This window comes from Crocodylus siamensis, chromosome 1, assembly GCF_052110815.1.
Source record: "Crocodylus siamensis isolate JL-2025a chromosome 1, ASM5211081v1, whole genome shotgun sequence".
Classification (NCBI taxonomy): Eukaryota; Metazoa; Chordata; order Crocodylia; family Crocodylidae; genus Crocodylus; species Crocodylus siamensis.
In genome coordinates, this window is record NC_143395.1 from 138,931,796 (window position 1) to 138,954,180 (window position 22,385).

At 41.9% G+C, this 22,385-nt stretch overlaps 1 protein-coding gene across 9 annotated transcripts in view; it reads right to left on the bottom strand.

Moving 5' to 3' along the window:
* The window catches only part of SIPA1L2 (signal induced proliferation associated 1 like 2), a 258,723-nt gene that overhangs the window by 23,405 nt on the left and 212,933 nt on the right, over window positions 1-22,385 (bottom strand). For 7 of the 9 annotated variants that reach the window (XM_090044154.1, XM_090044144.1, XM_090044136.1 and 4 more), the window contains 3 exons: window positions 19,847-20,071; window positions 17,452-17,605; window positions 11,263-11,482 (listed from right to left, as the gene is read on the bottom strand). In XM_090044154.1, coding sequence (XP_089900280.1) covers window positions 11,263-11,482; window positions 17,452-17,605; window positions 19,847-20,071 — 599 coding nt within the window. The remainder of the gene's footprint in view (window positions 1-11,262; window positions 11,483-17,451; window positions 17,606-19,846; window positions 20,072-22,385) is intronic. The other 2 variants (XM_090044128.1, XM_090044110.1) reach the window with 1 other exon arrangement.

The window sequence follows — 22,385 nt, forward strand, 5'->3', positions numbered from 1 at the left end:
CATTCTCTTAGAATTCAAAGACTTTCAACTATCCTAGTCTTTACATCACTCATTTTTGTATTGTCGCTCTCCTGCTAATCTCTCATCTTCACTTTTTTTTTTAAACCACCGTTTGAAGTTGTAGCCATCTCTTCTGATTTGTGTTCCATAGCAGCTTGGACTGTCTTATCTTTTGCTATTGTTTTGTATAGTTGGTTAATGGTTGGACATAGATCCTCTTGCTTGTGTACAGTAGCTTGAGTTACTTAGTTGTAAACTGCCAACCTAGCTTACCATTTTTTTTTATTTTTATTTAACTGCCCTGTATACCAGTCATTCCTCTAATGGGTGTGACAGACTAGCCTTAATGTTGTTTCCCACCCAAAAAATGACAGCTTTTCCCTGGTGGACAAAAGATTCTCCATGTTTGTGCACCAGCTCAAGTCTTCATAAGCTTGTGTCAGTTTAAGCACTTTGGGATGAAAGTACTTTAGAAATGAGAAGTAGTTGTAGGTAGGAGAGCTGGTGCTAATGCTTGTGTTTGTACGTGTGTAACAGCATAGGAAAGAAGTATAAGGATGCAATGGACATTTCTCACTGAGTAACAATGAATTTGGACAATGCATTACTTGAATAAGAAAATAAATAATTATAATAAAAATACCAACAACAGCCACCCTTAAAATTTAGGATTTTAAATATAGTCCCAACAGATGGATTTGCTTAATCAGAGCAGCATTTCCATCTTTACACTTAAGTTTGCCTTTGCACATAGAACACCACCACTTTAAGTAAACATGCTGGCAATGGGATTATTATACATCAAGGCTGTCCAACTGGTGGGCTGCAGAGATCAACATGTGGCCAATGGGCTCCAGCTTGGCTGCTGCTCTCCTCATTGCTTTTGATGCCGTGTTGGCTGGAGTCTCTGAACTCCACTTCCTTCCCCAGTTTTCGCTTCTGGCCCCACTCCTGGGAACAGGACAGCACAACAGAAGGGGACTGGGGTGCTAATTGCACTGAATATTTGGTGGGAAGTGTGCTGGAGCTGGGCTACCAGTGCTGCACGCAACAGCAGAGGAGAGCAGACTGTGCAGAGTGCACAGAAACCAAGTCAGCATTTCCATGGTGTGAGTGCGGCAGTGGAGTGGTCCAGGCTACTTATGATGAGTATGTGGCAAGGGAGGCAGCTGTAGCCTCCCCAGTTTCTGGCCTGTCGCCCTTGTGTGGCACGTAGCCCCGGCCACTGAGAAGGTGGAAAGCCCTGTTATACAGGTATTGTTTCTGGTCTGGTTGTGAACATTTGACTTACTAGTAAAAAACAATATCATGGTTTTATAAAACCCTGGTGTGCTCATAAATTATTATACCTTGTTAGATTTGGAACTGATGACCCTTGAGGGCCTTCTAACTCTATAGTTCTATGAGAAGCAGGTTTCAGCCTGTCAGGCCCAGTGCTATAGTCTGCTGTTTATCCTCCGAGATGGCCTACTGTTATTGTCCATCAGTGCAAAGCAGGAATCCTTTTTTTTCTATTTTGCTTTTGCCACCAGTCTCCTGGATGTCTTTACTGATGTCCTGTTTCTCTCTGCATCTCAGGGAAAACACCTTTGGCACCTATAGACATGCAGCGAGGCTGCTCTAATGCACTGTAATTACAGCACATCTGAGCAGATTTGATTGACCGGCTCTGCTGGAACAGGATAAGAACCATGCTCCAGCATCACATGAATCAGTGTTCAATGGGGTTTAGTTAAAACGCAACCGCTGCCATTTTTCAGCACTGGAATACTGATACATGTGACACTGGGCACTTGAATTAGAGTGGCTCTTGGAGTAAATAAAGCACTTCTGCCTCCACCTGTCTCCACCCCTGGAGCAAGTCTATAAACACCCCATATGCCCAAATTTCCACATGGTGCTGAATCACTTGAAATCTGCAGTGGTATACTGGTGTACAATGTCTGAGCGTAACGTGACAAATGAGCTAAACCTTGCAAAATGCAACTTCACTTTCTGGATCACAGTTCTGGCCTGAATGTCCCTCACAGAGTCCACATCCAGAAACTGGAGTAATAATCTACTGTAGCAAAGTAGCTCTTGCTCACAAAAGCTTACGTATCTTTGATCCAGCTAATCTGTTAGGTGCATCTCTTCCCTGGCTTCTGCTCAACTTCAGATTAATATGGTTAATTACCTCTAAATACAATTCTTGGTACTAAGAGTGAATATAGCAGGTAGTCCTTCCATTAGACTAAACCCAGAGCGAGTTTCCTCAAAGTCCAGTCAGCTTTCAGTTTTAGCCCATTTATTCCACCATGGAATACTTCTCCCCACAAAAAATAATGTAAGCAATCACACAAGCAATAGGCAAATAGTAAACAAAAAGCAAACCCTCTAATCTTTCCTCAGACCTCCAGAGAAGCAATCCTGGCTTGGTCCTGGTTCCGCAGCATACCAGCCTCCTTTCTTCCTTGATACCCTCCCAAGGAGGTTTAACTCCCCCCTAGGGCCAGTCAATCAGCTTTGTCATCTGATCCCAGGGTCTTACGTAGATAGGTTCCTTTCTCTAACCACCTGCAGTTGGGCTTCTGCACCTGAGCCATGCACCTCATTGCAGTACATTTTGACCTTTTTCCAGAGCTGGTTAAGGATTTCATGAGGTTTTAACATTTTCTGTGGAAAGTCACTATATTCATACTAGCACTATTCCATTTGTGCTTTCAATCTGGCATTTAACACTAAATCGGTAGATAAGTTACAAGCGTGGTCTCAGACATGCCTTTCTTCCCTGATGTTAAATATGCTTCTCTCATCCTCACACTTGCAAGTCCCTTCCCATATTTAAAGCAAAAGACCGGGGGGGGGGGGAAGGAAACTATCCTAGAAAGAGGTTCTATAACAGACAAATATGAGCAATTATGTACAGTCTCAGCATACTCAGTTTGCCTTCCAAATCTCCAAGATAATACATTAGACGTTTAGTGCCATTGCAGACATACCTTTACACCAAAAATAGACCTTGACAAAACCTACAAGCTATATGCCTGACACAACAGAAACACAGTAAGACAGACATGCTAGACCATTTCCTTGCAAGCTACAAAGTCTTTTGAGTTGGTTTCAAATGAAACAGCCTGTGGGTAGATTTTCTATGTGCTCTAGTTGTCTCCATAAAAGCTGAAGAGTTTTTTAATACTAAGTTTCTAGAGAAGAATTTCACCGGAGGGGTAAGTGGAAAAGAATGCTGGCAGAATGACTGGAGTTCTACTCAATCACCAGTCATCATCTTTACCTTCCTTTCTACCCGCTTTCTCTTTGGAGGGGTTAGTTTAAAATGAACAATTAAAAGAATGTGAAGCTCATCAGTATGAAAGAGGAAATCACTGCAACTTGAAAAGTGGCTTTCCAGATGGAAATGTGTATTGTCAAAGGTAAGAAAATGACTAGAGAGTAGCTTTCATCAGCTCAGATAAAGCTATATTAGCAAAACCACCCACAAGGATCTGTCTAGTTTAAAAACTGATTATCCTTCAGTTGGTAGTACTGAGAAATCAGCTGATTACCTAACTGGACTAAGGACTATAAGTCTCATTGAACACTCTCTCTCATGCTTCCTCAAGGCCCTTTAAGACTCATGTAACCGCCCCCCTCCTCCCCTCCCCCCAAAAAAGAAAAAGATGCATCTCCTGCCTGTGTATTTTCCTTCATGTACCTTTCAGAAGTGTTGTGAAACTCCACTGGTCCCTACATGAGAAGCTACCACCTGCTTTTACAATTCCAGATTTACCCATGAAAGCAATGTGGTTCAGCAGGACAGCTGCAGGCTTTAATAAACTTCATTCCAAAGCCTTCCAACATTTCAAATCTGAGGCAGGAGCAGAACTTCCTCTAAGAAATGCAGTTACATGGCATACTATATTTACTCACATGCACCTTTCCCCCACAAAATCAGTCCTCTATAATGGATGTGTGTGTTGTAAGTAGGGAAGCTTATTTACTTCACCAGAATACAAGCATAAAGATGCCATGTTGCAAAATGACTACCAGTTTTTCTCTTAGCGAATGAGCAGAAGGAGCAGAATCCAGTGTTGGTTGTGAAAAAGTTATTCTCAGCCTCTTGGCAGAGAGAGAAGCTAGCAACACAGTCTCTCCATGAAAAAGCCAACACTAGGCCATGACTCTGGAAGTATCTCCGTTCCTTCTACCCACATTCTGTCTCCCAAAAAACAAGGTGCATGTCTTATATGGGGACATGTGGTATAAGAAAATATGGTATTACCAGGTTGACTAGCTTTGCAATACCCAGAGTTGCAGCTGCTGTGTTGTCCCAAACCCCAGAGCTGAGAGGTGCTTGCTGTCCCTAACATGCAACAAAGCCTTTATGGTCCTGAGGGAGAATAAGTGAAGAATCCAGTGCTGTGCTTATCCTGCATAGACTACATTTCTTATGTACAAGGCTTGATTTACATGGGGTGAGTAGGATTTTGCTTATTAGGTCCATGGAGCAGGGGTGAAGGAACCAACAGATCCATCCCTTCCAAAAGTATCCAATCTTAGTGCAAAACACTCAGGACCTTTAAATGCAGCATGGTGGAAAATAGCAAGTTCTCAGCCTACAAATACCTGTAACTGTTCCAATCCTTGTGTGTATGAATGATTGTATGAGCTGGTGGATGGGTTCATCAGGTCCAAAGCACACTCCATATAAAGTTGTAGTAGCTGAAAATGTATCCCCCTTTTCACCAACATCCAACAAAAGACCTTAATATGAGCTACCACAAAAGTTCACTTCAATCCTAAGCCCTGATTTCAATACATAAATTTAACAGAACAGGGTATGTCTATAATCCACACAAGCTACTTAGTTAGATTGCTTCAGGGACCTGAGCCAGCTCATTTATAGAAACACTGAGCTCTTCACAGGGTGTTTTACCCTGCTGAGAAGCCTGGGAAATTAGTCTTATGCAGGGCTACATGCTGGTGCAGATATAATGTTTCTGGTACCTGGGCTGGTTCACTTACAGCTGATGCAAGTATCTCTAGACTGGATCACATTGAGCAGTAACAGACATACCCCGACATGGTCTGCTTGAATGAAATCATAATGCTAATTAATACTTCCTAAGGGTCTGTGGGTCAAATAGCTGGTTTAGCAGTCCACAATAGAAATGAAATTAAGCTACCTGGAAGCCTTGGACAGAAGTGGAGGGCACCAAGACTGGGAATTCAATAGGATGTTCCTGGCATTGGCAAAGGTGAAATGCCTGCCTCAAAAAATTATTTTGAACACAGCAAGAAAAGCATAGGAAAGTACACAGAAAATACCCAAGCATCAATATGATTCATGATGACTTGGTGGCACATGTGTATCAGGTCATGGTGACTGCCTAACAGGAGTCAGGAAGGGCTTTCAGGCCTAACTTGTTGGGCAACTGTTGGAATTGGGACACCTAACTGGTTCATTCAAAGCCAGGACTTCTGTGCCAATTTCATATTAGCCTTAAAAAAGACCTGGGGAAAAGCCAGGGGATTGTCTGCGATTATTGACAGGAATATGGTAAACAAATCCCAGAGCTGAGTCTGTCACAAACTGTTATGACACTAATGATACAATAGTTAAACCTACTGAAGGGAATGACCTAACAACAGTAGTTTGGCTTCTTTTTTACTTCTTAAATAAAAGTTACTGGCCTATCAAAAAGTGTAAGGTACTCCACCTCAGGGGTGGGGGGAGGAAATCTGCATCACTTTTATAGGCTCGGCAGTGCTATGCTTGCTAGCACCACAGCCAAAAGAGACTTGGGGGTCAGGACTGAACACAAGATGAACATGAGCCACCAATGCGATGTTGCAGCTGGTAAAATGAACAAAACTCTGACTTGCATCCATAGATGCTTCTCAAGTAAATCTGAGGATGTCATCCTCCTGCTGTACTCGGCCTTGGTGAGGCTGCAGCTGGAGTGCTGCATCCAATTCTGGGCTCTACAATTCAAGAAGGATGTGTAGAAGCTTGAGACAGTCCAGAGAAGAGCCATGCATGTGATCAGAGGGCTAGAGAACAGACCTTATGAAGAGAGGCTGAGAGCCATGAGACTTCAGCCTGGAAAAACACAGGCTCAGGGTGACCTGATGGGAACCTAGAAGTACATAAGGGGTGTGCATCAGGATCTGGGGGAATGGCTGTTCACCAGAGTGCCCCAAGGGATGACAAGGACCAATGGTCACAAACTCTTCCAAGACCATTTCAGGCTGGACGTAAGGAAAAGCTTGTTTACTGTCCAAGCCCCCGAGTCCTGGAATAGACTCTTTCCAGAGGTGGTGCAGGCACCTGCTCTGGACTCTTTTAAGAAACATTTCGACCCATATCCTTTGACCCCAGCTGACTTCCTGCCCCTGGGGCAGGGGGCTGGACTTGATGATCTTTTGAGGTCCCTTCCAGCCCTAATGTCTATGAAATCTTCTTCAATGGGGCCTGTGCTCTTAAGCCAATTAAGTGTTTTTTGAAAAATGCTATTCATGATTAAATATGGGTACCCACACCAAAATAGCTTGCTTTTCAGTAAAGTACTTCCTATAATCCAGTTGAAGTTGCTGGGATCTCAGATATTTATCATCATCAAAAATCAGTTTACTCTCATTATTTCATAGATTTCATAGAAATTAGGGCTGGAAGGGACCTTGGGAGATCGAGTCCAGCCCCCTGCCCAAAGGGCAGGAAGTCAGCTGGGGTCATAGGATCCCAGCAAGATAAGCATCCAATTTACTCTTGAAGGTGTTCAATGTAGGTGCTTGAACCACCTCCGATGGCAGACTGTTCCAGACCTTGGGGGCTCGGACACTAAAGAAATTCTTCCTTATGTCCAGCCTGAAACGGTCTTGCAGGAGTTTGTGACCGTTCGACCTCGTCATCCCTTGGGGCGCTCTGGTGAACAAACGTTCCCCCAGATCCTGGTGGTCACCCCTGATAAACTTATAGGTGGCCATCAGATCACCCCTGAGCCTGCGCTTTTCCACGCTAAAGAGTCCCGTGGCTCTCAGCCTGTCATCGTAAGATCTGTTTTCCTGACCTCTGATCATGCGCGTGGCTCTCCTCTGGACTCTCTCAAGCTTCTCCACATCCTTTTTGAATTGCGGAGCCCAAAACTGGACGCAGTACTCCAGCTGCGGCCTCACCAAGGCCGAGTACAAGGGGAGAATGACGTCCCAGGATTTGCTCGAGAAGCATCTATGGATGCACGCCAGCATTTTGGTCACTTTACTAGCCGCAGCATCGCATTGCAGGCTCATGTTCATCTTGTGGTCAATGATGACCCCCAAGTCTCTTTCTTCTGTAGTGCTAACCAATGTAGCACTGCCGAGCCTGTAAGGGTGCTGCAGGTTTTTCCTCCCAAGGTGGAGAACCTTGCATTTATCGGTGTTAAACACCATGAGGTTCTCGTCTGCCCATTTGCTGAGCTTGTCCAGGTCAGCCTGGATCACCCGCCTATCTTCTGGCGTGGATGCTTTGCCCCAAAGTTTGGTGTCATCGGCAAACTTGGCCAGTCCACTCCTGACTCCAGTGTCCACATCGTTAATGAAGATGTTGAACAGTATGGGTCCCAGGACAGAGCCTTGAGGGATCCCGCTGGTCACAGGGCACCATGATGAGTGACTGCCATCAATCACAACCCTCTGGGTCCGACCACGAAGCCAATTTCCCAGCCAGCGGATCGTGGTGGAGCCAAGGCCACAACTGGGCAGTTTGGCCAAGAGGTGATCATGGGATACCAGATCAAAAGCTTTTTTGAAGTCAAGATATATGACATCAATCTCTTCTCCCTTGTCCAGGTGATAGGTCACCTGGTCATAGAAGGAAATGAGATTGGTCAAACAAGACCTACCCGCAACAAACCCATGCTGGCTGTCCCTTAGAATGTTAGCCTGGGGCAGTCCCTCAAGGATGGCCTCCTTAATAAACTTTTCTAAGATCTTCCCCAGGATAGAAGTCAGGCTAACGGGCCTGTAGTTAGCCAGATCCACTCTCCTCCCTTTCTTGAAGATCGGCACCACATTGGCCTTCTTCCAGTCTTCGGGCACTACACCAGAGCGCCAGGACTTTTCAAAGATCCGTGCCAGGGGCTGGGCTATGACGCTCGCCAGCTCCTTGAGTACCCTGGGGTGCAGGTTGTCAGGGCCAGCTGACTTGAAGGTATCCAGCTTCTCAAGGTGTTCCTTCATGAGGTCAGCATTGATGGAGGGTAGGGGATCCCCCTCACCCAGATTTCCCTGTCCCATAGCAGGCATGGGCATCCCGTGTGACTGATGAAAGACTGATGCAAAGTACCTATTTAATAGGTTGGTTTTTCCTGGGCGTCAGTTGTCAGTTGCCCCATCTGGTTTAGCAGGGGTCCAACATTGCCCTTGCTTTTCCTCCGGCTCCCCACATATCTGAAAAAGGACTTTTTGTTGTCCTTGATGCCTGAAGGTAGTTGGAGTTCAGTTGCAGCCTTGGCTTTCCTGGTTTGCTCTCTGCAGGACCGGACCAGCACGGAGTAATCCTCCTTGGAGGTGAATCCCGTCCTCCATCCTTTGTAGGCTTTCCTTTTTAGCCACAGTAAGTCCGCTAGGTCTCTGGAGATCCAGGGGGGCTGCTGTGCTTTCTTGCTGCCTTTCCTCCGTGTTGGAATAGATTTAGCTTGTGCACTGAGGATCGCTTCCTTGAGAAGCGACCGCTCTTCTTGAACTCCCATCTCCCTGGGATCATGGTCCCTGAGGGCCTGACCGACAAGCCTCTTGAGCTTATCAAGTCGGCTTTTCTGAAGTCAAGAACTTCTGTGTTGCCGACTGACTTGCCAGCTTTACGGCGGATGGTGAAGGTGATCAGCTTGTGGTCGCTGTCACCCAACTTCCAATCAGTCACTAGGTCGCCGATTAGGTCGTCTCCCGTAGCCAGTACCAGGTCAAGCAGCGCTTTGCCTCTCGTTGGCCCATAGACTTCTTGAGTCAGGCAGAGGTCATCCATGCACGAGAGAAAGCTTTGCGACCGCTCGGATTTTGCTGAGTGATCTTCCCAGGAGATGTCTGGGTAATTGAAGTCACCCATGACAACCAAGGTCCTGGAGCAAGCGGCCTCAGTCAGTTCCCGGGCGAACTCCTGGTCAAGCTCGGGACTTTGAGTGGGAGGTCTGTAGTAGACTCCCACCGTTGTGTCCCCTGTGCCGAATTCCCCATGAATTTTTACCCAGAGGGTCTCTAGCTGTTCATGCCAGTCGCCAACATCAGCTTGCAGGGACATGTAGCTTTCCTTCACATAGAGAGCTACACCCCCGCCCCTTTTGTCAACACGATCCCTCCTGTATAGGGTATAGCCCTCTATACCCGTGGTCCAGTCATGGGTGGAGTCCCACCAGGTCTCCGTTATCCCAATGACATCATATTTATCTAAGGAAAGATTTAGGAACCTTCCTGTAGGTTCCAAGTCTAAAAACTCTGGCCATATTGTGCAATCACATTTGTTTTCAAGGTGAATATTTACTTTATTATTTTGAAATAATTTTATTATTTTGAAATACAAAAGTACTGTGAGGTGGATACATAACTAGTTGGATTATTATGCTCAATGACTAGTCATCAATGGGTCAATATCTACTCTAGGTATCAAGTGGGGTTCCCCAAGGGTCTGGTATTCATTAGTCTCTTCATTAATGACTTGGATGATGGGATTGAGTGCATGCTTAGCAAACCTGTGAACAACAAGTTGGGTAGAGTTGCACACACTTCAGAGGACAGGGATAGGATCCAGAATGGCCTGGATAGACTGCAGAAATGGTCCGCAATCAATCATGTGAGATTCAACAAGGATAAATGCAAAGCCCTGCACTTGGGATGGAATAATTGCATACACAAATATGGACTGGGGAAATGACTAGTTAGGTTGAAGTACTGCAAAAAAAGCCCTGGGAGTTACAGTAGACCTAAGCTGAATATGAGCTAGCAGTATGCTCTTGTTGAAAAAAAAATGCCAATCGTATGCCGGGTTGTATTAACAGGAGTCTCACTTACAAATCAAGGGAAGTGATTCTTCCTCTCTCAGGCACTGGTGAGATATCTGGAGTACTGTTGCCAGTACAGTGTCCAGTTTTGGACCTCAAACTTCAAGAAGTATCTGGATAGTTTGGAAAAAGTCCAGCATAGAGCAACAAAAATGATTCAAGGCCTCAGGGATATGACTTATGAGGAAAGGCTGAAAAAACTAGAGTGATCTAGTCTGGAGAAGGGAAGACAGAGGAGATGTGATAACAGTCTTCAAACAATGAAAGGTGATTACACAGAGTATAAAGATGGCCTTTCCTCTGTGGCTGAAGGGAACAGGACTATGGAGAAATGGGCTCAAGCTCCAGCAAGGGAAATTTAGGTTGGAAATTTAGAAGGAACTTTCTGTGGTCGAGCACTGAAACATGCGACATAGTAAAATTATGGAATCACCATCTTTGGGAGTTTTCAAAATCAGGTTAGACAAACACTTAGGCTAGGGTGGTCTAGTCAGGGATGATCCTGCCTTAAGCATGGGGGTGGACTAAAGGATCTCATGAGGTCCCTTCCAGATGCCCTACTTTCCCATGATCTTCCATCTTTATTGATGGAATAGAACTAAACAATAAGATCTCATTCAATATAGAAACAAAACTTAATTTAATTTATCATTCCAGATCACCATTTCTTGCTACTAGAAACGATAACCACTTAGTAAATCATTTACTGTTATGTAAAGAAATGTTACTAGATTCAAATCTTGAAAGACAGGTAAGGGTCATGATTGCACTGTAAGTTTTAAGATATTACCACAAGGTAAGTGGGTCAGCTTCATCACAAATTTAAAAATGAAATTGATTACAGTCATTCAGTATATATATGATTTAGTAGTTTTAATAAAAAAAGGGAAATAAAAGAATATCTTATGAAACAAAACAAGTCAGTGTTTCTTTAATGAGGCCAGTCAAAGGAGTAAATAAGAAATGTGAAGAAAACTGTCTCAAGTCTTATGTTCTTTCTGAAAAATCTATCTGGTAAAATATATAGAAACACCCCTTCAAAACTGATCAAATTTAATTAAAGAATTACAATTAACAGTATAAAAATGTATTTTTGGCTAAATTTGATATTTACTGGATTCTTTAGCGCACAATCCTTTTGGCACTTTACAACTTGCCATTAAAAGTGACATTTAATGGAACATTTAAGAAATTAATTTGAATTCAGAAACAGCCACCCAAAATTTGCATAGCACGATCCACTACTTACTTCTTAGGTTTCCCATTCCAGGAGTCAGACTCATTCTGGGAGGCAGTGTGCTGTGATATGGTGGGGTGGTGCTGAACAAAATATCATTTGGCAAGGCTTGATCTAGCATTGAACTCCGTGAGCTAGCATAAGATGATCCTCTCCGATTACTACAGATGCTCTCATCAGAAAGGGTGCGATAAAGTGTTCTCCTTGGAGACAGATTCCCATAAAATGAAAACTAAATAATGAAATATTTGAGAGAGGTAAATAAGTAAAGGAATGAAAATATTAAATGTTTTTTCCCATTTCAGATGCCATCATGATAGCTCTTACTAGTATTTCTCTAGGCAAACAAAATATCATTTTTGAATTTTTCAATTGGTAATGGAAGATCAGATATTAGTTCCCTCACATCACTTCTACTAGAGAATCAGTGAAGTTATTGGACTGGACTTCTATATTTCCTCTTGACATTTTGGAATAATTCACCATGAATTAATTAGATACTGTAAAATTTTATTAATTCTAAAATGTTAAATGAAACCTCTACAACCCTATGACAATAATGGCTTCCAGAAATATATATAAGGCTGCAGTCTCTGGCAACATTTATTCAAGACCATACATGGCACTGCTTGATTTTAATTTGAAATTACTATGTTTTAATACCAAAACATTCTGAACTGATCACCTCTATGTGAGGTGCAATCTAATTTGTATAACAATAAAACGGATTTAGTACAATACACCTCTCTAGATACCAAGAAATATGGTAGGCTTAAAGGAAGAGATAGAGTTCAGTGATAACAGTTTATCTATTTTACAACATTGGTTAAAACTCTGTAAAGTAAAATTAGATGCAGTTATCCAAGCTGGATCAAACTGGCCCAGTTTGCTTCGTGACTCATTTCTCTCAGCTCCAAAAATAGTTACTGTTCAAGTCTAAAAGCAAGTTATTTGTATAAATTATTTTGTTGGGCTATTCCTTACACAAAGCAGTTCAACATCCTGATCTACCTTCCTTAGAAATAGCTGCAGTCTGCACACTTCCACTGCTGGATGAATGTCAAGTATGTATGGAAGCTGTGGCTTTTCAAAACCACAAGTGCAGGACAAGAGTTAAAAATATCCACATTGTTATGTTTCTAACAAGTCCTACAACAGATGGATACTTGTAAAAGGAATAGATGGAAACATTCAATCACACAAAGGGAAATATGCTTTATACAAACTAGTTTAATATACATTAAGGCCCCAATTCAGGAAAGCATCCATCTTGAGAACAGCACTGAACATGTGCTTAGCTGTGAATACGTTTAAGTGCTGTCCTAAGGAAGGATTTAAGCATATGCTTAAATGTTTCCTGAATCAGGATGTATATAGCAAAATAATATAGTGATTTACGGATTCTCTATGCATATGATTGGAAATAGGCTCCTCTTACAATCACAATAAAGATCTGATTATTGTGTATAGTAACAATGCTTCATTGTAGCAAGAGCAAATCTAATAAACAATTCTACGCCATAAATTCCTAAGCTTTCAAATGCACACCATACATATTTAATTTAATACATGTGTCAAAATAAACAATCATACTTCTAAATTAAATTCAGCACTTACCGGATTCCCATATGGTACTTTTTAATATACATGATGAACGTATTCTTTAGCATATATTTGGTGGATTAAAATAACCTTAAGTTAATATCTAATTAAGATAATTTTTCAAGTAATTAAACTGCCTTGGGTGTTATTTTATATTGGGTAAAGAACACAATATGACTTGTACTTGTTTGAGCAGTACTGTATAAGTTTGCTCCTCCACCCTGCTGGCTGGAGAGGCTTGCATGTACTAATGATTCTAATAGCAACAACAGCAGGAGTCTTGTACTCCTGGTAGGTTCATCCATGGTGGTAAACTCAAAGGAGATGTAGATGAAGACACAACACAATATAACACAAAGACTTCAATGGTAGCACAGGCAGATGAAGAAAGCATACTTCTCAACAGCTCTAAAGGTGGATGAAAGCTGCAGCTGAAGATTAACTCCAGTCATCTTGAATCTCTTTGCTACTGGGTAGAGGTTTCTCCTCTGCCAAGATCCGCGTGGTTGCTGATCCGCAACAACCTCCTCATGTAGAACAAATCTCATGCAGGCTTTTCCCACTGGATCCAACATCTACCACAACAACCAATCACCAATACCTATAACCTCTACAAAGTTCGGCAGTGATGATTGAATGGTGATGCAGACAGAAAGTGCAAGCCAGGAGTCCCTAATCACAGATCCACACGCAGGCGGTGGTCGCATCTTGGGTCGCTTGCCCCTTGGAATGGGACAGGAAGGTGATTTAGCAGCTGTGACTGTGACAGAGTAATTAATTTTAGGATTTTGTCTGCTTACCCCACATAGGGAGGGGCTAGAAAAGGTGGCCCAAACAGGCTTTCCTACCTGATCTCACCCAACTGGATAGCCGCTTCCAGAGGGATCATTCAAATTGTGGTCAAAACACAAAAATGTCCTTTGTATTTTGGAATGTATGAACCCTACTAGATGACGCAAAGCAATAACAGACCTGAATGCCTTAGACATCTCACAATACAATATCGATATCACTGCTCTCAGAGAGACCAGACTTGCAGACGAAGGCCATCTGAGGGATGAGGGGGCTGGCTATATGTTCTTCTGGAAAGGGAAACCTGCAAACAACAGGTAAATACACAGCACTTGTTTTTGCCAGTAGGACCCAGATTGGCAGCCGAATGACCAAATTCCCTGTTGGCATTAACGAGTGCTTCATGACTTTGCCTCCAACTGACAAGCAGTTCCTTTGCTACTATCATTAGTGCATATGCCCCAACATTCAATGCCAAGGAAGAACAGAAGGAGCTGTTTTATGCTGACATTGATGAAATTCTAACTATCATCCCGAAAGAGAATATCATCCTCCTTGGAGATTTCAATGCAAGAGTTGGCCAGGAGTTTAACACGCGGAGGAACACCATTGGGAAGAAAGGAGTGGGCAAGGTCAATTCCAACAACGTCCTCTTACTCAGCAAATGTGCAGAGCGTGACTTCGTCGTTATTCACACTTTCTTTAGACAAAGCGACAGGTACAAAACAAAATGGCAAAACCCTTGCTCAAAACACTGGCATATCCTCAACTACATCACCATACGAGGGCATGATTTAAAAGACTTTCATATCGTATGTGTTATGAGAGGAGCCAATTACTGCTGAATCGATCTTCACTTAGTGAGACAAAGCAACAAAAAGACAGTACAGCATCACATGCCTTCAGACCCCTATACTGAATGAGATCGCCCTCCAGACACATCTCAGCAAGAAACTCACCAGATTTAGGACTGAAAATAATAACACTTGTGTTTAGGAAGATTAGCAAGCGCTAAAGGAGACCATCCACGAGGCTTCCACAAAATCAACTGCCTTTATCATCCAATGCCATCAGAACTGGTTTGATGAAAACAATGCTGAGATCAATGCCCTTCTCAATCAGAAGAGAAATGCTTTCAGTGACTGGCAAAACCATCCTAACGTCCAGTCAGAAACGGGGAACTTTTAGACAGCTTAAAGCTGAAGGCCAGAGGAAGATTTGAGAAAAATCAAAAACAAATGGTGGGAAGAGATGACAAAAGAAATCCAACAATTTGTTGATAACCATGACATACAGAGCTTCTTCAGTGTGACCAAGGTCTTGCAAGGCTAGGCAAAACTCTTGCAGACTCACTCCACTTAGAACTGAAGACGGCAGTACTCTCCTCAAAGATAAGTTAATCAAAAACCACTGGAAGGAGCATTACCAAAAGCTCCTGAACTGAGTCAATGGTGACTAACAAAACCACTGAATCCATCCTGCAGCACCCAGTAAAGGAAGTACTTGCCAGTTCACCAACCTCTGAAGAAGTCCAACAGGCAATAAGAGATGAAAAACAACAAAGCATCTGGCTCTGATGGCATTCCAGCTGAAGTCTTCGAAGTTTGTGGGGAAACTATGACGAACAAGTTCCATACACTGTTTATCAAAATCTGGAACACTAAGGAAATTCCCACTGACCCAAGGAATACCAATATTGTTACCATTTAAACAAAAAAAAAGGGGATATATGTCTATCTGTAGAAACTATCGAAGTATCATCCTCCTCTCCATTGATGGGAAGTTCCTCATATGAATTCTGCTGAACTGACTGCTCCATCTTGTTGAGAAATTCTCTCCTAAGTTTCAATGCAGCTTCAGACCATCAAGAGACACCATAGACATGATTTTTGCAGCCCAGCAGATCCAGGAAAAATATCAAGAACAATACCATACCAGGAATAGTATATAGCCTTTACTAATTTGACTGTTAACCATGAGGCTCTACAGAAGATCTTGTGGAAGTCTGGCTGCCCAGGGAAATCCATCACTACCCTAAGACTCCTTCATGACCAGATGACTGCCTCCATCCTATGCAGTAGCTCTGCTTACGAAGGCCTTTGCTATTTGAACTGATGTCAAGCAGGGTAATGTGATTGCATCAATTTTGTTTTTCATCTTTCTTGCAGTCATTAAGACACTCATCTGTGACTGTCTACCACATGACATGGGCACTGAGTACAGGATAGACGGGAAGCTTTTCAATCTCCAAAGTTACTTCAGCTTTGATTGTGGAACTTCAGTAAGCCAATGACCATGCTGTCATTGCACATAAGGAGTAGGAGCTACAAATGGCTTTTAACTGCGTCTCTAAAGCATACCATTGCCTGGGACTGACCCTTAACATTGGAAAAAAACAAGGTGCCTCACCAGCCCGCTCCAGGCCAATCAATTCCCAGGACAAAGATCCTCATTGATGGATTGGAGCTAGACAATGCTGAACACTTTTCATACCTTGACAGCCATCTTGCAAAGGTGACCAACAGAGATGAGGAGATACAGTACAGGATCCAATGTGCTCTACGTTCAGAAGACTGAATCATTGTGTGTTCAATGATCACATCAGAACATGAATAAGGCTCCTATTATTTAAGGATGTGGTATTCCCAACTATTGTCTACAGTTGTGAAGTTTGGGTGACCTACAGAGATGACCTGAAAAACCTGGAATGCCTTCACCAGTGCTACCTCCACAAGACACCAGGCCATAAAATGGGAGAATTATCACATAAATGCCAGTGTCCTTATTGACACTACCACCACCAGTATGTAAGCATTCACTGATTATTCAGTATCAGCTGTGGTGGAAAGGACAATTGCTATACTCCCAACTCAGCCAAGGACAAAGGACATACAGGGGCCAGAGAAAACACTTCAAAGACACCCTCAAAGTGAACATTAGAAAGTGTGGTGTTGTCATTACAAATTGGGAAAAACTAGCCTGGGACAGGGCTACATGGCAATAACTTGTATGAGAATGTACATCTTACTTCGAGAAAAACCATTTCACCCTGGAGGCAGAAATTGAAGAAACAGGTAAGACCACCACCTGCGGTGTCTTCCAGAGAGCTTGCAGCTCTATGATCAGCCTTCTTAGTCATCAATGGACTCATTTACAACCCTTTACTTGACTCGCAAGAGTGATCACCCTTGACTTGAGGGATTGCTGACAATACAAGTTTGGTACCAGTACTTTAATGGAATTTTTAATGTACGTAACTCTGTCTCTGCATGAGAAAAATCAGTTCAGTATTTTCTCCATTAGAAGCATAAACAGAGGCCTTTTTTACTAACTACTTACAAACTTACAAATGATCTCTGTATGGAACTGTGATCCAGGCTTCAAATGGAAATTACTCCCCATCACTGGGAGGGGTGGGGGGGAGGAAGAAAGGGGAGTGGGTGGGAACAGACTACTTTTATTTGGATGCCACTTTTATTTGGGGTTGGGGGCCTACTTGAGGCACCTGGTTTTGAACATGTTCCCATCATTCTCTGAACTTGCAATTAGCTAGCTCAACTTTAAAATGTGTGCACATGCTTGTTTAAATAAACACTGAATTTAATACAAATTCACCAAACTTAGATATCATTTCAGTTCTAGAGGATATGAATTATGGGAATTACTATAAACATTCATAATTCCTAATTCAATATGTTTGGTTTACACAGAATGATTTTTTCTAATCTAAATTCATTTCAGAAATACAAGTACATGACTTTTAGGTAATTGCCTCCGATAGGTGCAGAACCAGAAAGAGTAGCTAACCTTTCTTCTACCCTCTTCCACAGAGATGTCTGGCAGCATCAACTTCAGAAAATCTTCTTTGGACAAGACTTGCTGGCTTTCAGGAACTGTACTCCTCACAGAAGTCTGAAGTTGACTTGAGGCAACCACAGCATCAACATCTGCATACACTCTGCTGAAACAATGGGTACATTAGAATGATAATGCAATATTGGGCCAGGATTTGAAAGACTCATCAATAGAAACTGAACACTGTTATATGACTATTTCTTTGCCGAGTGCACTGTTACCATCTCTCCAAATCATTTTAAATTTATGAAGCAGTTATAATTTCAAGATGTGATTCTTAAATTATTCAAAAATACCAGAATTCCCAACAAAGATATAGCATGTTTCTCAAAAAGCCTGCATTTCTCTCTTGCTCTCTTTTTCTGCACACTACTCTTTCCTGTTGTTTTGTTTATACTTGGACCAACACTTTCAATAATTCATCACAGATCAAAATATTTTAACTTGTACTTCCCAAGCAAATAGGAAAATCAATATCCTATGGTGTGAAGCTGTACCCGGCATCACAATCTGACAAAATTATCACGGTCATCATTGGTAATGCCTGAAGTTTATTTGTAATCAATTCTGCCATGTGCCAAGTGTGTTTTATTATAAGCAATTTCACAAAGCTGTTTGGATAAATAAAACAGCTGTCTTCTTTAATTATCACCATACAAAAATGTATTTACATTCAACAAAAGACTGTCAAACTGAATTACTGTCTTTCAGTATCCTTCCAGCAAGAAAGGAGGAAGATGATCTTAAAAGGTTTACTCTGAAAATGCAATCTGAGGAAGCAGAGATTCCCAGAAACACAGTGCATGCATCTGAAGCCAATTACTTGCTGCCAAGTGCAGAATAATCAGTGATTGTATCCTCAGCTGAGAGGAAACAGGCTTTGCTATCGAAATTTATAATTCTCAATGAATTATGTCCTATAGCAGCACAACCTTCAGCAAGTGACCTGATCTTCATCTCCATCATTAACTGGAAATATGATTTCATTTCAAAATAATTAGCTTTGGCTAACTACCACCCCCCACCCTGCAAAGCAGAAAAAGCTTTCCTAAAAAGAAAGCCATGAGGAATGCCTTATTGCATGAGACTGGTTTGATATGTACAGCGTTACCATCTTTGGTTTACTCTGTTTAGACGGAACTCATCATCGTAGACTGTCTTCAAAGTTGCTGTCTTTTTGGTCCAGAGGCAATGCTTAATTAGGCAATTTTGTTTTATTATATTTTCATTCCTAAGCAGTGGGAAAAATAAATCTCAGGAGTTGATAATGCAGGGGCTTATGGGATGAATGAACCTGCCACAACAGCTGAGGAACTACACCACATCTGGAACCCAGGTTTTTGCCTTTAAGAGGAAGAGCAATCCCTGTGCCAGGCAGGAAAACACAGCTGTCCCTCATAAAGGCACAGAATTTTTTGTCAAATATTTGTTGCACTGAAACATGCCGGGGTTTGTTTGTTTGTTTGAAGGTGGGAAACCCAAGTTCAAGTCCTGACTGCCTGGGATTATCTGCTCTGAAATTGACAGACCAAGGCCTTGAACCTGGATGTCCCACACTGCAGATCAAATTGCTAACCAGGAAGCCCCACCGACCCAAAGAAAAGCAGGAGCTTAGGGAAGAATTCTAAAAAGCAACTAAATCTATCCAACAGGAAGTGTTTCTTTCTCTATTATGTAGCCTTAAACATCCTTAAATTCTTGGCCACATATCTCCTTTCCAGCATATTAATAGATGCAATATGTTCTTTAGGGCAACAAAAATGTCAAAGTGCAAGTTATGCATCTTTCAATATGCTTACCTGGAAAGTACTTACAGATTCTCTAGACCTGTATAAATCAATGCCTAACTAATTCTCTTCTTGGAAGGACACATGAGGTTTTTTTGTTTTCATTTTGTTTGACAGAAGTATAACTTCTGGCAAAACTCACAACGTTACATCTTTCCCTCTATTTTGTGGCACTGAGGAAAAGTGGATGGGAGTAAAAAAAGGAGGAAAGAAAGGCAAAGTTGAGGCTAAATGACCTTCAATAACCAAACTTTTTTTTTTTAAGCTGTGCAGAAAGATTTGGTACCTGAGGGAAAGGGGAGGAGTGTGGGGAAGGTCAAACATTTCAAACAAAAATGAAAACAGGAAACAGCCTTCACTATCATTTTCCAAGTAATTAGGATTTTCATAGATTCATAGCTGTAGGGTCAGAAGGGACCTTGCGGATCTTCTAGTCTGACCCTCTGCCCTGGGCAGGAGAGAAAACTGGGCTTAAATGACCCAGCTCAAATTTTATCCACCCACTCTGGATTTCTGTCCTTTATTCTTTTGCCCAAAATAAGAAGAAACAAGAGTCTTACTCATGGCATTCAGCAACTTCAGATTCTTCAGGTGTAGGGCTACCTTCTGACTTTTTCCAACCAATGACATATTTGCTCACTGCTCCTTGTCTGTGGTACGGTTTGGACATGGACCCAGAAATCTGATGGCTACTATTCTGCGACACAATGTAGACTTTGGAAGTATCTAGAGAGCCACTCTTTTTAGAGCAATGTGCTGAAGGGCTTCCTGAATGGTGAGACCCACTAAAAAGGTAAAAAAACCACAAAAACATGACTAGGTCCAGCTAAGTGATGAGTCATTTACTTTTAATTTTTCTGTCAAGTCAAAAATGAAGTCAGCACTATCAACACAATTTTCCCAAATACAAATGTTCATATATATAGCTAAATCACTTCTCTGCTGCCTGAACACATGTGCATACACAAACCCATCAGAAAGACTTCACAAGTTGAGCAATTTTTGTAAATGTCAGCTTGCCAAAATGCCACGGCAAACCAGGATGAATTAAGGACAATGCTCCTCACTAATCTGAACATAATAATTTCATTCCTCATGTAATTCCGTTAGTGCTGAGAATCACACCAGGAATTAATATGGTCCAATATGACTGCCTTACTACTGAAACCTTCTATGGTTCTCTTCTTACTACTCCTGTCAGGGCACATCAGCTAAAGATACGCTGCTGTCCTGACAGTGCTCAAAAATATAATACAGACAGAAGTAACTTTTGACTCAGTGAAAACAGTTTTCTAGATTTGAATATTCTTTTAAATTATTAACAATAGGTTTGCCAGACGTTAATGATGCTTTTCTCTGAAAGCTCTTACACTCATTTAAAGCAAGCATCTCTTTTGAGGAAGACCTCATCTTTACCTTGGAAATGAAGCACTGAGGTAGTGGCAAACTAAATGGCCCACCTAAGGATATCTACTTTATAGGCTGCAAAACTGGGAACCCAGAATTCCTGTTCTCAAGTGTTGCACTCTATCATATACAATGCTTTTTGTAAATGTAAATATAATACTCTGTTCATTCACTAGAACCAGAAAGTAATACCAAATATAAAAGCAAAAATGACAGTCTAGGATTATTTTTGCAGTTTGAATGAAAGGAGCTGTACAATGGTATGGATGTAATTTGTTCAATACATATTTCCTTAAAAATAAAAATGCCCACTATAAAAAAAAATCTAAGAGTGATATATTTGTAAATTATATCAATTTTATCAGTCATATAGTTCAGTTTAAAACAGGGGTGGGCAAAATCTGGCCTGCGGGGCGCCAAAAAAAGCGGCCCTTTGCCCAAAATAATTGCCCACCCCTGGTTTAAAATGATCAACACTGAGATATAAAGTGTTAAGTTGAACATTGGAGATATTATGTTCTATTGGAGATTACTTTTCTGACCTCAAAAGGCAAATGGAACAATAAAGTTATACTCCTCCCACTCCTCTTTTTTTTTTTTTTGCTTAGTTGCCCCCTACTTTCTTGCTTCAGCCTAATGAAGCACGGTGATGGTATTCAGGTCATTAGCTTTAGAAGCAGTATCCAGCACCTGCAGCTCCAGTCTTGTTAGATCTAGATCCATTTCTGGAATAGCAGTGTCTGATTAACACCAGCTACAGCTGGTCACTGCCACAAAACAGGGGCTGATGCCCTATGGCTAGGCAATGCAGACAAGGAAGCAGGGCCATTACTTCCAGGCAACTGGAAGCAAGAGGGGAAGAATAAAATAGTTTGGCTTCCCCTGCAATAGTAAAAAAAAAATAACAGGATTATGGAGCTCTTGGGGATGTTAAACAATTTTTTTTAAGTTTCATAATGGATAAGAAGAATACAACAGCCTGTTGATACTGAACAGTGACAGCATGAAGTCTGACAGGTTTGCTACGTAAATAGCTGCTCCCTTGGCTACTCTCCTCTCAAAATATGCAGAATCCCACCAGCAATGAGTTCACACGGAAGAGATTCTATAGGTTAAATGGGAGAAAACTAATGCAATTTAGGCTCCTCTGTCATCTAACCTCTAGGCCTAGCAATGCAAGCAAATGTGGGACAATGTGGTATACACTTACGGCTGAGATTTAAAATATTTAAGAAATTTCAAAACTGATTTCCCACTAAAACTGATAGGAACCAGGCATCAAAATGCACAATGTTTGTGTCAGACTCAGCCTAAAAGTTTAAACAAGGGAACACTTTGCCATATACGTGTTATAGCATTAGACTTAAAGTACATAAAGACCTTTCTATCTCTGGTCAATGGACCTTGCCTCCTCCCTGGTGTGTCAGTCAGTACCTCAAGAGTACTGACTCCCCAAGAAGGTAAGGCAACAAAGCTACTGAGGGTCAGAGGAAACTGTTTCAGCTACAGTAAACCTGATTGCTAATAATACTGAGGCCATGGGTTCAATCCCCATTGCCTACCCACCCCTTTGGGATGATCTAGTTGGACATCGTCCTGCTTTGAGCAGGGGGTTGGACAAGATGAGCTCCTGAGTTCCCTTCCAGCCCTCATTTTCTATTATTCTATGACTGTATTTGGTAATCAAAGGGT